Source organism: Grampus griseus (genome assembly GCF_964374135.1).
Source record: "Grampus griseus genome assembly, chromosome: 1".
NCBI classification, from domain to species: domain Eukaryota; kingdom Metazoa; phylum Chordata; class Mammalia; order Artiodactyla; family Delphinidae; genus Grampus; species Grampus griseus.
In genome coordinates, this window is record NC_139017.1 from 167,386,809 (window position 1) to 167,403,463 (window position 16,655).

General features: G+C 39.2%; 1 protein-coding gene and 1 pseudogene across 15 annotated transcripts in view; one reads left to right on the forward strand and one right to left on the reverse strand.

The window, feature by feature from the left end:
* Window positions 1-16,655, forward strand: part of EIF4G3 (eukaryotic translation initiation factor 4 gamma 3) — a 367,019-nt gene that overhangs the window by 311,231 nt on the left and 39,133 nt on the right. For all 14 annotated transcript variants that reach the window (XM_082654532.1, XM_082654527.1, XM_082654535.1 and 11 more), the window contains 8 exons: window positions 2,226-2,372; window positions 3,801-4,037; window positions 5,075-5,179; window positions 6,595-6,727; window positions 9,391-9,485; window positions 11,686-11,779; window positions 12,786-12,903; window positions 14,613-14,833. In XM_082654532.1, coding sequence (XP_082510658.1) covers window positions 2,226-2,372; window positions 3,801-4,037; window positions 5,075-5,179; window positions 6,595-6,727; window positions 9,391-9,485; window positions 11,686-11,779; window positions 12,786-12,903; window positions 14,613-14,833 — 1,150 coding nt within the window. The remainder of the gene's footprint in view (window positions 1-2,225; window positions 2,373-3,800; window positions 4,038-5,074; window positions 5,180-6,594; window positions 6,728-9,390; window positions 9,486-11,685; window positions 11,780-12,785; window positions 12,904-14,612; window positions 14,834-16,655) is intronic.
* LOC309829309 (small ubiquitin-related modifier 2-like) lies at window positions 3,225-3,640 on the reverse strand (annotated as a pseudogene). The gene has a single exon. The product of its transcript is annotated as a small ubiquitin-related modifier 2-like (transcript).

Here is a 16,655-nt window from a genome sequence, read left to right on the forward strand (position 1 = left end):
CTCATTTTAATTCTGGTCCCTCTCACCATAAGACAGTGGCTTGAATTTTCATATTATCCACATTTTTCGCATTTTCTACACAGTAAATCCATAATGCAGGAAACATCTCATTATGGCCCAGGTGATTTTTATTATATCAGTCTATTATGTTCTTAGTGTTAATATAGATAATGGTGGCGAGTATGCCAGGAGGTTGGATAGGCCCTTTTGACTGGTTTACTTGTGTTCCTATACAGTAGCAAATTGGATGTAGCTGCTGATGTTTAGAACCTTCCGTCTGTTCTGGAACCTTGTGTCATGTTGGTGCTCTGTTATATATAACCTCGCTTGTAGATATGCTTCTTGTAGTGCATTGTTGTATATTCTGGGTTGTATATAGTAAGAGTCTACTCTGGGCTTTTACTTTGAAGAAAACCTTTGCTTTTGTGTAGCATTTCTTTTCTTTAAGGCTGATTAACACCTACTCTTGTGTGATCATAGAATAGGCCTGACTTTGAAGTGGCTTGTAGTCACTTGCATTTGAATGGCCTGAATTTGGAGATAGGGACATGCTTTTCTATGGTTGTCTAAAAAGTATTTGATCATCTTCCCCTCTTTCTAAGTTAATGTTTCTTGCTGAAAAGAAAGTATAATGAAACACTTGACCCTTGGTTGGTAAGAACTGGACTTGTTGAATGGTCTTTCATATCCATTGGGAATATGTTGGAGAGTGTGCCATCAGTTCTGGCACAAATATATTGTACTATAGTATCGTAGTCCTCAGTCCTCAAGTTTCTAGCCATTCAGCCTTGATCAGTAGTTGTCCAAGTCCATTCTGGTTGACAACTCTTTTGTGAGTATGAATACAACACGTCCCATTTTTTACCAATTTCTCCCACTAAATCTAGGGTGAAGACCATGTATTTCAGAACTTTGGGAGCCACTGTGATTCTAGAAAAACCATTTTGCCATGTGAGGCAATGACTGTTCAAAATGGTACTCAGGGGATTTTGTCTGTAAAATAGAATATTTTAGTCAATCACTGTACCGGACCACTTTCTTTATATTCTAAATAAGAATGTCTCTGTGTCTGGTTACAAGTAACCTTGAAGGTGTGAGCTACTGCAGTTACTAGAAAGCAATTGTCATTGGATTTGAATGGAAATCTTGTAAGCATCTTGCCTCCAAGAGGCGCCTCCCCTCCACCCTGAGTCTTTCTGTATATCAAAAGAACGTTTCTAAGGTGGGCATTTATTAGACTGAACTTTTAGAGAATTAGTAATTTCTTTTGACACATAAGAAATAATAAATAGGGAATTCCCTAGTGGCGTAGTGGTTAAGATCTGCCTGCCAATGCAGGGCACACGGGTTCAAGCCCGGGTCCGGGAAGATCCCACATGGCGCAGAGCAACTAAGCCCGTGCGCCACAACTATTGAGCCTGCGCCCTAGAGCCCTCGAGCCACAACTGCTGAGCCTGCAAGCCACAACTACTGTAGCCCGCGTGCCTAGAGCCCGAGCTCCATAATGAGAGAAGCCACTGCAATGAGAAGCCTGCGCACAGCAACGCAGAGTAGACCCCGCTCGCCGCAACTAGAGAAAGCCTGCACACAGCAACGAAGACCCAATGCAGCCAAAAATAAATAAATAAATTTATTAAAAAAATAATAATAATAAACATACTATATTGATAGTCAAAGTAAATACTAGTATTACAGTGTTGTGACATTCCCCTTAGGAATAGATATCTCAAAAATCCTCAACTGTGTCCCCGCACTTCTGCTTTTTTCTAGAATAAGGACCTCACCTCCAACAGTTTTCCTGTGGCCATGAAATTCTCCCCTGCTTTATTTCGTTTTTATTTGTTCCTTTAAACCAAAGTACCTACAGTAGTAGGAGGAAAAACAAAAGTAATAACCCTTCAGAGTTAAAAAGGTCTAGAGGAGTGCAGAATCATGACTATAGTAATATTACAAGGATTTCAGTCAGCTAGAGGCACAACCAGTCAGAGAGGATACAGTACATTTATATGAGAGGAATGTGTATCTTTTCTGTATAAAACTTAAAACGTCTTAACCATTAAAACATGAAATGCCTTAAGCTAAATTGTATATATCTTGTAGAAAGAATGCTTACCTGTGGTTCGGTCAGCGTTATTTTGCACAATAAAGAAAATAGATATTTTGAGAAAATCATTAAATTTCTTTCAGTAATTTTGCCGCTTTTGCATTTTCCCATCTGGATGCAGCTGAAAGTACCCATGGCGGACAAGCCTGGTAACACAGTGAATTTCCGGAAGCTACTACTGAACCGTTGCCAGAAGGAGTTTGAAAAAGATAAAGCTGATGATGATGTCTTTGAGAAGAAGCAGAAAGAACTCGAGGCTGCCAGCGCTGTAAGTATTTTCATGGAAAGACAGTGCTTGTGCACTTCAAGTATTATCAAATAGAATTTTCAGGAAGCTGGCTACAATATCTTCCTACTACTTCAGTAGGTGCCTGTGGCCTTTTCTTCACGTGGAAATATACTGTATTGGTGTTTAGAGGAATGCTTTATTCCGTTTAGTGCCACATGTAAGGGCAGCTCAACCTTCTAAGATAGGGATTCAGAACCTAGACTTCAGAAAGGTCACTAAATTCCAGAAATCTCCTGAAATGGATGCACACTTACAGGTATAGTTTTGTTTTCTGAGTAGGTCTGTAGTTACTGTCAAAATATCAAAGGGTATCCCTGACCCCTAGAAAGGGTGAGGACCATGAATCCAAGCGTATTGTTTTTTTAAACAAGAAATTTATTTAAACGACAAGACGCTTGACTTGAAGGGAAAACTATCTAGGATTCATTTCTTTTAGAGTAATTTATCCTTACTTAAAGACAGGTTGCCTTACATGTAACAGCTACGTACAAAAAAGTTATAAAATTGTCCTTGGTTTTACAATGATACATGAAAAACATTAAAATTCTCCAATCGAACAAGGTATGCAAGAGTTTTTATGCTGGTTTTTTTTTTTTTCGTTAAATAGTGAGAGCAAAATAACTTACTGGAATTAAAGATAAGAGCTGAATGAGCATGCTACTAATGGAGAAAAGGGGGTATTTTCACAGAACCAGTATTTTTCCCCATCCCATCTCCATTTGATGTCGATCAAAACATACCATTGGCCATTTAGTTTAAAAAAAAAATGCAATAAGCTTGTGCATATACACCAGTTACTTTATGTACGATAAAGGAATGGGGAAGGGGATAATGAAAGAATAGAGAAACTATACTGTAATAGTCAGGATGTGGTGGAACCAAATTGCGGTTTTCTAATTGAGAACGTCTTCTTGGTCTGGAGGAACAGAATTCTGGAGTAAAGTAGCAGGTTTCCTCTTTAGTAGACACCTCCTGTCTGCTGTTGGAACACATCAATTGCATCTTCATCCTCCACTTCCAACTGTGCAGGTGTGTCTGTTTCATTGATTTGGCTGCCCATCAAATTGGGACCTGATCTGCCTCACTGACAAACCCTGTCGTTCACAGTAGGCTTTCATTAGTTTACTAAATGGTGCATGCCTCTTAATATTAAACTGCACCATGGAACCATCCTGCCCTGCCACCTGCAAATTAATACAGTCATTGTTCTCCATCTTGATTCTTTCCTTGGGCTTTTCATCAGCCATGGTGAGCACTGGAGTCTCCTCAGCTGCCGCTTCACAAAAGAGGTACCAGGTCCGCCCTGAACAAGCACACAAGCAGCACCGGTCAAGCGTATGTTTTTAGCATCTATTATGCAGTACCATTTTCATCATCAAGATTCTGTTATTCTTCCTTACACAATAGCCGGAGGAGAGGACAAGGCTTCATGATGAACTAGAAGAAGCTAAGGATAAAGCCCGGCGGAGATCCATTGGTAACATCAAGTTCATTGGAGAACTCTTTAAACTCAAAATGCTGACTGAAGCCATCATGCATGACTGTGTGGTGAAGCTGCTAAAGAACCATGATGAAGAATCCCTCGAGTGCCTGTGCCGCCTACTCACCACAATTGGCAAAGACCTGGACTTTGAGAAAGCGAAGGTAAAAACCCCAGATCTCAGAAACCTCCGGCAGGGACTCTTTGTCAATTGCGGAAGAAGTAGACTGTCAACACGAGCGTCCATCTCGCCCCAGCAGTCTAGGCTGCCTGTTTTTCTTCTTTTGCCCTTCTCATTGTCATTGTTGGGCCATCATGCTCCTTACCACATTTTCATTAACGTCAGAAGTGAAGAGGGTCCCAAATTATATAAAAGCCAATTCATGAATTGAGATTATTTGTCACTTGTCCTTTTTCTGCATGACTGTTTCACAGGTCATTTGTATGTGTATGTATAGCAAATTGTGGACAGAAATTTTGGAGAGAAAAGCTACTAAGGGCCAGGACTGAGGGTAGGACAGAAACAAAGAAGACACGATAGCTTTCTCAAGTTTATGCTCTAATAGAGCATTAGCGACAGAGCTGTCTAACCATAATATAAGAAATCATTAAAAGTATTATAATTCAAATATAGCATGGTACTTTCCAAATAACGGGTAGGGAAATTAGAAATGCATCAAAGAAATAATGTTAGAAATGTTTCATAACATCAGAATCAGCTAGGATTATGTTTGGCTATGAGAGAAAACCCCAAATATCAGTGTGTTATACAAGACTGAGGTTAATTTCTCAGCCATGTAAATGAAGTTCAGGGGTAAGAAGTCTGAGGCTGGCCTGGTGGCTAAGCGATGATAAAAAATTTCAATTCCTCCAGCTTAACATTTTGTCATCGCTAAGGTGTAGCCCTTGTCCTTACTGATCTGATAGCCTAGAAGGTTGGAAAGGGGCAAAGGACCCAGCCACCCCTCTCTTAAGGTTCCGAGGAGCTGCAGTATGACATTTTCATCTATATTTTGTTGGCCTGTGACTGTGACCAGCTGCCTGGAATATGTAGCCTTTATTTGGGTGTCATGTTCAATTAAACATTCTACCCCATGGCCTTTTGGCTATAAGTTGTGTTTATAGGCCGTTTAAAATTCTACATGGTAAAACTACATTTGAATTCCTCAGCCAGGAATACTAATGATTTTGTATCCTGCAGCCACGTATGGACCAGTATTTTAATCAGATGGAGAAAATTGTGAAAGAAAGAAAAACCTCATCTAGGATTCGATTCATGCTTCAGGATGTGATAGACCTAAGGCTGGTAAGTAGAAAGATAAGCCTACCACTACAGTCTCTTTTCAGGAGTTGGCTTGGGGAGGATGTCCTAAGATTTACATGTATAATAATTTAATGCTTTTGCTGCCTGACTCTCAGAACTTGAACTGACAAACTTTCGTGAGGGAGTTATGTGAAAGGACAAAGGGCATATACACCTACCTGTCTGTTACTTGTTTCTTTTCTTTATTCTGATTTTCAAACCACATTGCAGTTTTGAAATCAGGCATTCTGTGGTCATTTAAATTTAGTCTTAGCATGCTAAATAATCAGGAAGGCTCATCTTCAAAGTGAATATATTTAACTTCCCTAAGCCTTACATTTTAGCCTCTGAAATGGTGATGTTGCCTACTTTGCAGATGTGTTACGAAGATTCACTGAGGTAATTATGTATCGTGCCCAGCTCAAAAGAGATGTTCATGTTTTCCTCTCTTTTTCTTACCGTATACCCTCTTGTTCTGCTGATTTTTTTTTTTTTTTCCTCATTTCTCATACCAGGTGTAGTTTTTACCACTACCACCTCTTTTCCCTTTTCCTATATTAACTCCTACAGGGAATATACTGCAGCTGATGCTAAGCTAGAGAAAGTGAATATGGGTCCCCCCTCTTCCCTGCCCTGCGCCCAGACCAGATGGTATTGATGACGATTCTTTATCTTCCTAAGCCGAGATGTGACCTCAGGATCCTTCTTATTAGCAAAGCCACTACCAGTTGATCAGAATTTTGAATGCTGATTTCAACCTTTTTGCCATTCTTGCCTCAAGCTAATATAAATGTTAAAAACTTCTCCGCCTGTTCCTTCAGTCACTCATATTGGTATCAGATGTTGAGACTCTAGCTGGGAAGGGAAGTAAAGGGAGAAGTGTAACTCTAAGGAGACAGCTTGTTTTGTCCTTAGCGGAGAGGATAACCGGAGCTCAGAGCGGTGTGGCATTTTGTGTAGACACCAGAACCTTGATATGGGTGGGAGAAAAACGCTAGTCATCCTCGATTTAGAGCCCCAATGGAGTGTGCTATGAACTGAGTGGCAACATACCAGACTAAGTCAAGGCCAAAGAATCCTGATCTTCGTTGATTCCTCTTCTCACTCCTTTCAAAAATACAAAATGATAAAATGCATAGATAGGTAGGAAGGTAGGAAGGAAGATAGATAGATAGTTTGGCCAGTCTTTCACTCTGTCTTTATCCATCAGCTATTGGAATGCTCAGTATACAGTAGCTCAGGGTTGATTGAGAAAAATTTAATTATTTGGCTGTAATGAAAAACTGGCATAGTACCAGATTTTATATGTATTTTATACTTTTCCAGCAAAGTATAAAACAGATTCTCAAAAATTTCATTTTTATTTTCCTTTTTATTTTTAGTTATCTGGCTGATAACTTCATTTTCTCCTTTTATAGTGTAATTGGGTATCTCGAAGAGCAGATCAAGGGCCTAAAACTATTGAACAGATTCACAAAGAAGCTAAAATAGAAGAACAAGAAGAGCAGAGGAAGGTCCAGCAACTCATGACCAAAGAGAAGAGAAGACCAGGTGAGGGGTGCAGTCCACCACGCATTAGAGAACTTGGGAGTTTTGAGGGATAGATGTTTAAGAATTCTATTTTAAATATGAAATGAGAGCAGAAAGACTAACCCAAAGAATGGGGTGGTGATTGGTAAGTGAAGCAGCTTCACCTGGAGACTGGTTGTTGAGTAAAAGCAGAGAATACAGGAACTAAACATGATTTCTTTGACTACTTCAAAGGCAGTAATCAACAAGACTTTATTGAGCATCTTCTGTATACTCAGTATTGGTGAGAGATATAAAAAGAAGTAGAAGATATAGCTCCTTCCCTCTGAAAGCTTTCAGTTTATCGGGAAAGCCAAAACTAATAAAGGGTACATTTTCAAGCAAATGGAAGATGCTATCAATTATGAAATGTATTCTCCACTAAGGCTATTAAAATTCAGAAGAGGAGAGGTAGAAACCTGGAGGAAATCTTTATTTGAGGAAGGGGCACTTGAACTGGGTGTTGGTGGATGGACGATATTTGGAAGGGAAGGAAAAATTTTAGTCATGAAATTAAAATAAACATATACTGTAAAGAGGAATCAGTAAGCCTGATTAGAGTAAAATTTAAGTGTTCAGAAGGAATGGAAAAATATTTGTCCAGAAGAATGGAGCCAGATTAGGAACTTTCGGCTTGATTTGACATTAAGGAGCCATTGTGTGTTTTTGAGCCAAAGGAGTAATGTCATGCTAGAGATGCATAAATAAAATGAGTCTGTTGCTCTTCACATGATGAATCAAGGGCTACACTGAACTCAGAAATGTTGCTGTTGCCTGAAATGCTATGTGGAGGAAGGTAAGATGAAAGATGAAATAGAAGGCATTTTACAGCTGAGAAAATAGAAAGTCTATTGACTAAGTTTAGGAACATTGGAAGAGGAAAACTTTTTCAGAAAGGAAATGATCTTCTTTTTTTTAAGCCTGTTCCTTCTAAGATGACATCCAAATGAGAATGCTCATTTTGTCCACTGTACAGTTAAGTGGTCAGTTAAGTGACTGGGTCATATTAGTAATAGAGGTTGAGAGCATAGACTGGAGCCAAGCTATCTTGATGTGAATTTCAGCTCTCCTGCATCCTAGCTGTATGACCTTGCACAAGTCACTTAATCTGTAAAATTGATCACATAATAGTACCTAGGATTTGGGTGAGGGTGGAATGAGCTAATATAGGTAAAGTGTTCAGCGTAGCAACTGCCACCTAGTAAATACTCAATAACCATTAGCCCTTATTTACCATAGACACTGTATAGCTCATAGTGAAGTTCTGAGAGATGAATCCTCCAGGGAAGAAAGTGTGCTTTTCCATTTCACAGGAACAAGGAATAAGCAAGCCTGTTCATGATCATTAATACCATTTAGCAAAGAGAAAATCAAGAAATACGTGAGGATTGGAAAAGCTTTTGGACAGACAGTTCGGTGGTCTTTCATTCATTTATTCAATAAATATTTACTGAGTGCTTGTCACTTAACAGGAGAGACAAAGTCCCTTACCTCATGCAGCTTACATCTTACGGGGAGTGGGAGGTGGGGTGGGGAACAAATACATAAATATACAGTTTTGCCAGATAGATATGTTCTATAGAAAAGCTAAAACAGAGAGGGTGGGGGTAGGAGAGCAAGGTTTGATAAATAGAGGTTACAGTTTTAAATAGGGAGGTTGGGCAGCCTATTAAAAGTTGGTGTTTGAGCGAAGACTGAATGAAGTAATGAGTCATGTGGATATCTGGGGAAGACGGTTTTAGGCAAAGGGAATAATAAGTACAAAGGCCCTGAAGCAGCCTTTTCAAGGATCAGCAAGGAGGCCAGTGTGGCTACAGCAAAGGGCACGGGGGGGAGTGGTAGGACATTGGGTCCGAGAGGAAGGGGGCCAGATTATTTAGAGTTTGTAGGCCCTTTATAAGGAACCTGTCTTTCTCTCAGAGTGAAATAGATAACAGAAGTGTTTTGAGCAGAGAAGTGACAGGACCTAACTCACACTTTACTAGGGTCACACTGGCTGCCATGATGAAAACAGGTGAGGGTGAAAGCAGGGAAGCCAGTGACGATGTTTTTATACCAGTCGAGGAGTGTTGCTGGCTTAAACCAAATTTGTAGTGTTAGTAGTGATTAGAAGGGGCTAGATGCTGAATACATTGAAAAGGTTGAACTGACAAGATTTGCTGACAGACTAGGTGTGACGTGTGAGAGAAAGAGGAATCAAGGTTTTCTGCCTCAGCAGCTGAAAGTTTGGAGAAGCAGGTTTTGGGGGGATGATCGAAGCATAGTGTGTCATATGACACCATTAAGTGAAATAAACTTTGCAATAAATTATTTCCATCTGATCTCTCCCAAAGTGTTCTCATCATTAACTCTATAAACATTAGATTTGGCCCTCCCTTGTCTAGCACTAAATCCCTATTCATTTGTATCAGTTGGTTTCTTCTAGGTCAGTAATGTTTCATGAGAGATGGATACAAGCAAAGTACTTCTACTTGATACTTTCATGTTGTGGGTAGTAAAGCGACTGTCAGCAACGCTTTTACAATTTCTTTTGTCTTTTTCCTGGGTTTTGATTGGAGCTGCTGAGTTGAAAATATTGCTTGCCCTTTCATTGTCAAACTGATTTGAGACAGATGAGAGAGGGGCTGGCTCTGTCTTCCCTGCAGGTGTCCAGAGAGTGGACGAAGGTGGGTGGAATACTGTTCAAGGGGCCAAGAATAGTCGGGTACTGGACCCCTCAAAATTCCTGAAAATCACTAAGGTGAGTGTGACATTTAAACACAACTTCAAACAGCCCCAAAACATGGCTTTCAAAATTATTTCTCATATAAAATAGCTATATTGCAGATTTTATGGGGTGGTGGTTTTTTCATGCAGATGTATTTCTACAGCTCAGCATCATCAATAAGTGTATTCTTACCTACTTGTCCTGGCATTAGTCCTTTTATTGCTATGAGTGTTTATTAAGGAGGACTAGGTTAATTAGGTTTACTAAGGCTTACTAATTGACTAGGTTAATTCTTAAAGGTATGAGATGCTTAGTATAAGAGAGATGATAACAAAAATTCTTGAGAAGTCATAGTTAATTGCAAGCTTTTATACATATATATATATATACAGTATATTCATACTGTATGATATAATATTCATACTGTATAATATATATACAGTATATTCTTAGCTCTGAGGAAGAAGCAGGTACCTGTCTAAGTCTAATCATGAAAGGAATGAATGGTTTGCTATATCCAAGGCATAAAAGAAATCACAGAGGACCTACCAGAAATTATTCTGTGATAAAGATTTAATGTATTCTCTTTCCTTCTCTTGAGAATCCATGGGCAGTAAGAGGAAAGAATTTTCTCCTAGCAGATGTTTTCAGCAGTGGAAGTTGATCACTATAAGTAGAATGAAGAACCTTGGAAAAGATAGAGAGAGTAGAATTACATTTTGTAAAAGTGGAAACTTGTACAGCCCAGTGAGTTTTGCAAATCACTTTCAAGTGTAGTTTGATCCTTACTTGTAATATTATTTACATAGTCCTGAAAATTGGCAGCCTGCCAGTAGGATAAAGACAACCTGAAGCTAATGTTGAAAATATCAAATGGAAGAAGATGGGCTGTGTTGTTTGCATCTTTATGGTCTTGTCAAGGCATTGCTTCAGGATAGAACAGTCCCTCTCTGCGTCTCTTTTGATGTATCAGCTGGGATCCTGTTCTCTAAGATTCTGGTACATTCTTCCAGTTGTTTATGTCTCAGAGAAGGAATTCCATTTCTGAATACAACTTGATTCCCATCCACTTCCATTTTCAGCAAGAGACAGTTTTAACCAAAATCATTTGTCTGTGTTTTACAATATTGTTTCTGTGCATGGGCACTATGATAAGCCTACAACATTATTTCCTTAATATTTTGAAAAATATATAAATTAAAAAAAATAAATGTAGTATATATTCAGGCAGTTATACTGTAGGTACTCTATATAAACATCTCATTAAAAGTTCAAAACCATTAAGCAAATTCACTGTTAACTGTTAACTGTCATATAGCAAACAGTACCGTCAGAATATAGTAATACCTTTGTTACAAGGCACTGCTTTACAGCTTTTGTGCTGTGGTGTGCATTTTATGAGTAACTTGGATTCATTTGTACTGAAGTTGTGCTGGGAGAGTTAAACCTGAGAGATATCGGGCACCTTAACTCCCTGTCTTAACATTTCATTCTCTTTTGTCTTATTCCTCTTTGTTGAATGCTCCTATTCCACCTCTCCTTCCCATCCCCACCCTAGTTTAGGCTTTGCTAAAATGTGAAATCTTTGTGTCTTTCAACCTGTTTTCTGACAGTCACTTGAAGAGATTAATGAGTTGACTTTGTAGTATTTGTTTACTCCTTTTTTTTTTTTTTCTTTTTTCCTTTTTTAAATCCCTGGGCATTATTGTAAGAGGGGAATCACTAGAAACTACTTATGTTTAGCAGATTGGCATTGCCGTCTTAGAGGATCTGAATGCATTCTCCAGACCAGTGGTTTCTAACTGTATTTTGTGGAAGCTGGATTCCAGAGAGTGCTTCAGGGGCCATGGGAATCCCAGTTTAATGCGAACAGCTCCCATTTATGTTTCTTATGTGCGCATTCCAGGCAAAATTTTGTTGTTGAAATTGGTTTTATTTCACGGTTAAAAAAAAAAGGTAGAGGCTTCCCTGGTGGCGCAGTGGTTGGGAGTCTGCCTGCCGATGCAGGGGACGCGGGTTCGTGCCCTGGTCCCGGAGGATCCCATGTGCCGCAGAGCGGCTGGGCCCATGGGCCGTGGCCGCTGAGCCTGCGTGTCCAGAGCCTGTGCTCTGCAACGGGAGAGGCCACAACAGTGAGAGGCCCACGTACCGCAAAAAAAAAAAAAAAAAAAAAAAGGTAAACTGTTCTTCTAGAATATTTCCTATTGTTGACTTGTGGTCACTTATGTTACAGCCCACAATTGATGAGAAAATTCAGCTGGTACCTAAAGCACAGCTGGGCAGTTGGGGAAAAGGCAGCAGTGGTGGAGCAAAGGCAAGTGAGACTGGTAAGTATGGAGTATCCCTTCTTGGGAGCCTGCATGTGGTCTATTAGCATTCACCTTACAATGCTTTCTGCAGTCATTTCATAAACAATTTTAGGAAAATATCTATAGACTAATCATAGCTGGATTTACTGGTGTCCCACTCTAACATAATTTGAGCGTTTCTTCCTCAGTAAGAATCCTTAGGTATTTTGAATATTTAAAAAAAAATTTTTTAATTCAGTTAGGTTATTTAAAACTTTAGTCTATTTGATTCTTTTGTTGCTGTTGTTATTGTTCACAAATTCAGTATAATTAGAAAAATTACTGGGACTCCAGGTTAAAAAGGGAAACTCATATTGCTGAGAAAAATAATATTATTACGCAGAAGCATTTAATTTCAGGGAGTTGTGAAAGAAAAAAAGAATTAGATTAAAATATTTTTCAAAATCTTTGCCGAAAGTAGATTTTGAGAGATTTGGCTTTAGGACTGAAATATTTGGATCATTACAAACACATCTTAAAAGCTAAAGAAAGGCCAATGGAAAAAATGTAAACTTCATTGTTAACCTCCTTTCTGTATTTCCCTTCTACTACGTAATTTTGACCTTTTTTCTTTTAAATTAGAAAAGAAATTGTTCACTTAAACTCACATCCATAATTTTATGTAAATGATATCACAGCATTTCTGTTAGTTAGCTTTTTTAAGTGAAATATTTTGTTTTGCTTTTGCTTGCCTCCTTCCTTCCTATATTTACCATTCCCATGCCCTACTTAGGATAATTTAATTATATTTTTAAAGGAGCAAATGGTTGTAGTGAACAAAGATTCCTAAATCCTTTTTTGCATACAAGATCCCTCTAACACTGTGCTTCTGAGAGTGTGGTCTGTGGACCAGGAGATTGGTACCACCTTATTAGGCTGGTTAGAAGTGCCTAGTCTCAGGCCCCACCCCAAGGAGGCAGATCAATTAGAAACTGTATTTTAGTCATGTGATTTGTATTTTTTTCTCACTTCTCAATACCTATAGATGCCTTAAGGTCAAGTGCTTCCAGTTTAAACAGATTCTCTGCTTTGCAACCTCCAGCACCCTCAGGGTCTACATCATCCACGCCTTTAGAGTTTGATTCCCGACGGACCTTAACTAGGTAAGAAGCTCGGTCTGCACATTAACTCAAGACTGACCTGCTTGTCAGACTATTTCTGTCTGTCTCTCTCTCCCTCCCCCCAAACACACACACACACACACACACACACACACACACACACACACACATTATGATAATGCCTATGGATAGATTCCTTTCATCCCTAAAGTTGATTTTCTCCAAGATAAGGAAATTATAGATTTAGGATGAGGTGGAAGGGAAGGGCAAGTTATCTGACAAATATCTAATACTTTGCTCGACTAAGAAAGCCAGGCCCACCCGAAGAGCCATGGAGGCTTGTGTAGGGCTCTCCAAGGTAATGCCTCAGGATGCTCTAGATTAACCTAGCACTCTCAAGCTGTGAGTTAAAGGGCATAACAGCCCACCCATATATTTCTCTGTTACACTGTCCTTGGAGTTATATTTGAGGTTATCTTTTATTTTTCACTACTGTCTATATTCTACTGTCTTTCTACTTTCATTTTTGTAGGATTTATACAGTCAAGTGTTCCATTGACTAGTTTATAGAGAGTGGATGGGGACCCGTAATATAGTGACAGAGAATAAAATTTTTTCATGTAAACACTTTTAGAGCTGAGTTTCTTTAAACTGTCAAATTTCTGTTTTTTTATTATAATCAGTATAACTAGTAGATTTTCTAAGCTGTATTACTATTCTCTTGGCTTTTGAAACAAAACATAGCACAGGTCAACTTTTTAATGATGGCATAGATTGCCACTGAGCATCGGTTGTGCTGCTGAGGTGTTTGTGGCTCTTTGCCCTGCTTTAGGTTTCCCCTGATGGCCCTGCTGTTTGAGTACTGTGTATGTTCTTTCATAGTGGTTAGAACATTGTCGTTCCTCTAGGTCTTCCCTCTTTTCTACTTTTAAATTCTCTGTTTCTGATCTGCCCTGGGCCAAGGACCTATTTGCCCAGCTGGTCAGAATTGTCTGAAAAAAGAGTAGGAAGATAGGAAGATTCTCTCTTAAAATGAACGAAGTGTGTGATTTTGGCTATTCAAAAACTGTTTCTACTACTTGGTTCTCAAATATTTTCCATGTGTTTGAAGTTTCTGAATAAATAAAGTATCATTGAAAGTTTTTAAGATTGTGATACCACGTTCTTTTGGTACTCTGTTTCTCTTTCACTCATTTAGCTCATACATTCATTACTGTCTTCTTTTTTCTTAAAAGATTTTTTTTAATTTAAATAAAGAATTTCCATTAGCATTTAAAATTTTCAAGTGGTATCCCTTTAACATTTAAGAAAGAAGTCGAACACATCTTAATATTCTCTTTAAAGCATGATTTTACTTGTTTATATAAATAATTACACTTTGGGGCTTCCCTGGTGGCGCAGCGGTTGAGAGTCTGCCTGCCGATGCAGGGGACACGGGTTCGTGCCCCGGTCCGGGGGGATCCCACATGCCGCGGAGCGGCTGGGCCCGTGAGCCATGGCCGCTGAGCCTGCGCGTCCGGAGCCTGTGCTCCGCAACGGGAGAGGCCACAACAGTGAGAGGCCCGCGTACCGCAAAAAAAAAAAAAAAAAAAAAATTACACTTTGAAATATAATTGTTGCCTCACACATCTGAAGTTATCTGTGAAAAATTCTTCTGCATACTTTTAGAAAGTCCTAGTGTTATTTTATAATTTGAATACAGAGTGGATGGGGTGGTCTTTAGTTTGAAAATTGTTGTTTTGTCTTTTAAGTCGCGGAAGCATGGGCAGGGAGAAGAATGACAAGCCCCTTCCATCTGCAACAGCTCGCCCAAACACTTTCATGAGGGGCAGCAGCAGTAAGGACCTGTTAGACAATCAGTCTCAAGAAGAGCAACGGAGAGAGATGCTGGAGACTGTGAAGCAGCTTACAGGAGGCATGGATGTGGACAGGAACAGCACCGAGGCTGAGCGAAGCAGAATCAGGGAGTCAGGTGAGAGGCTTTATATGAACAGGTACAGGTGAAGATTGGGCCCTTAAATTTGGAAGGGAAAAAATGCAAAGGAGACTTTGTGCCTGAGTAGATTTCAGAATCAGTATAAGATAACAGCACACACGCCAGTGCCTTAAAAGTTAAAGGGTGTCTTCAGAATCTTATAACATAGTTCTCATTCCCCAGGTATCCCTTTGTTCAGCAATTTGTAAATTTTCCCCTCTCACTATTAAAAGTGATGTAAAAGTTAAAGGGTTTCTTCGGAATCTTATAACATAGTTCTCATTCCCCAGGTATCCCTTTGTTCAGCAATTTGTAAATTTTCCCCTCACTATTAAAAGTGATGATGATGAGGTCCTCTTGATGTATATTAAGCAGTGAATTTCTTAGAAGTTCCCTAAATTATACCCCAGTGTGCATTAGAGTGCCTGTCCTTTGTACAGCCCCTCAAATGTATGAAAATTCTGACACTCTTGAGCCACAACAGGGCAAACCAAAGAGAAAGTATCAGGTTGTCTTTTGTTACCTTCATCTTGGAACCTCTTTGGTTTTTGTACATGTTGAGCATGTATGTGCTTAGAGGACCAACTCAAATAGTGCTCTAAAAACTGCCTCATGTATTTAACCTATCTGTGTTTCAGTGTCCTCATCTGTCATATGGGGATAATAAGTGTACTAACCCTGTAGAGCTGTGGAGATTAAAAGTGAGGTTAATACATGTAAATACTTAGGACATTACAATAATAAATACAAAGTTTGCAAAAGGTATTAGATGTCTTGATGATGACAGTGATGAAAAATAGTTTTAAATCTTAATCCTGAAGTAATACTGGTTGTTTTACAACATTTTCCGAGCTTCCAATTTTGTTTCACTATTTAAATTGTGTCTCCCAACTGTAGTTTCTAAATGGATTTCACAGGCAAATTGAAATGTCTCCTCCCAACTGATAAAGACTTCGGATCTTTCAGTGGGGTTTTTTTTTTTTTTTTTGAATTTTATTTATTTATTTTTTATACAGCAGGTTCTTATTAGTTATCTGTTTTATACATATTAGTGTATATATGTCAATCCCAATCTCCCAATTCATCCCACCACCACCACCCCGGATCTTTACAAGTGGCTTTCTTATCTGAGCTAGTTTATTTTGAGAACATAACAAGGTAGGGTGTGAAAATAATCTTGTGTGTAGTGAATAATGTAGCACAGCTGCCCTCTGCGTGTTTACTGTCTGGGCCACTTGTTCATTTGCCACGTGCACCTGAGCACCTAGTGACTTCTGGGTACTCGACCCCTGCTCTTGGCCTTCAGTCTGCTGGATCAGGAAGAACTTTATCAAATAACCCCACGAAAGATGATATATAAATACAAACTGAGCAAAATGCTATGAAAGAAGGAAATGTATTTCTAAGAGAGTACTTAACAAAGGAGCTAAGTACAGTTGACACAGAGGGATGTTAGGGAAGGCTTCCCTCAGGTCTGAAGGACCAAGAGGAGTTAAAACAGGTTTGCAGGGAGGGATGGATGAGAGACAGAGAGAAAGATCATTTCATACAGCAGGAGCACCGTGAGCAAAGTATTAGTAGGAGGAACCATGGCGTATTCAAGCAGCTGCCAAAGGCCAATGTGGCTGTAACTCTGTGCACGGTTGTGTGGGCCTCATGTGCTCTTCATCATAGAAGCAATGGAGAGGAATTGAAAGACAGAAGGGAAATGGAGTATGATCTGGAAAAATGTTGAATTACTATGTTGTATACCTGAAACTAATGTGATATTGTAAATCAGCTGTACCTCAATTTAAAAAAAATACAGAAAGGAACAAAA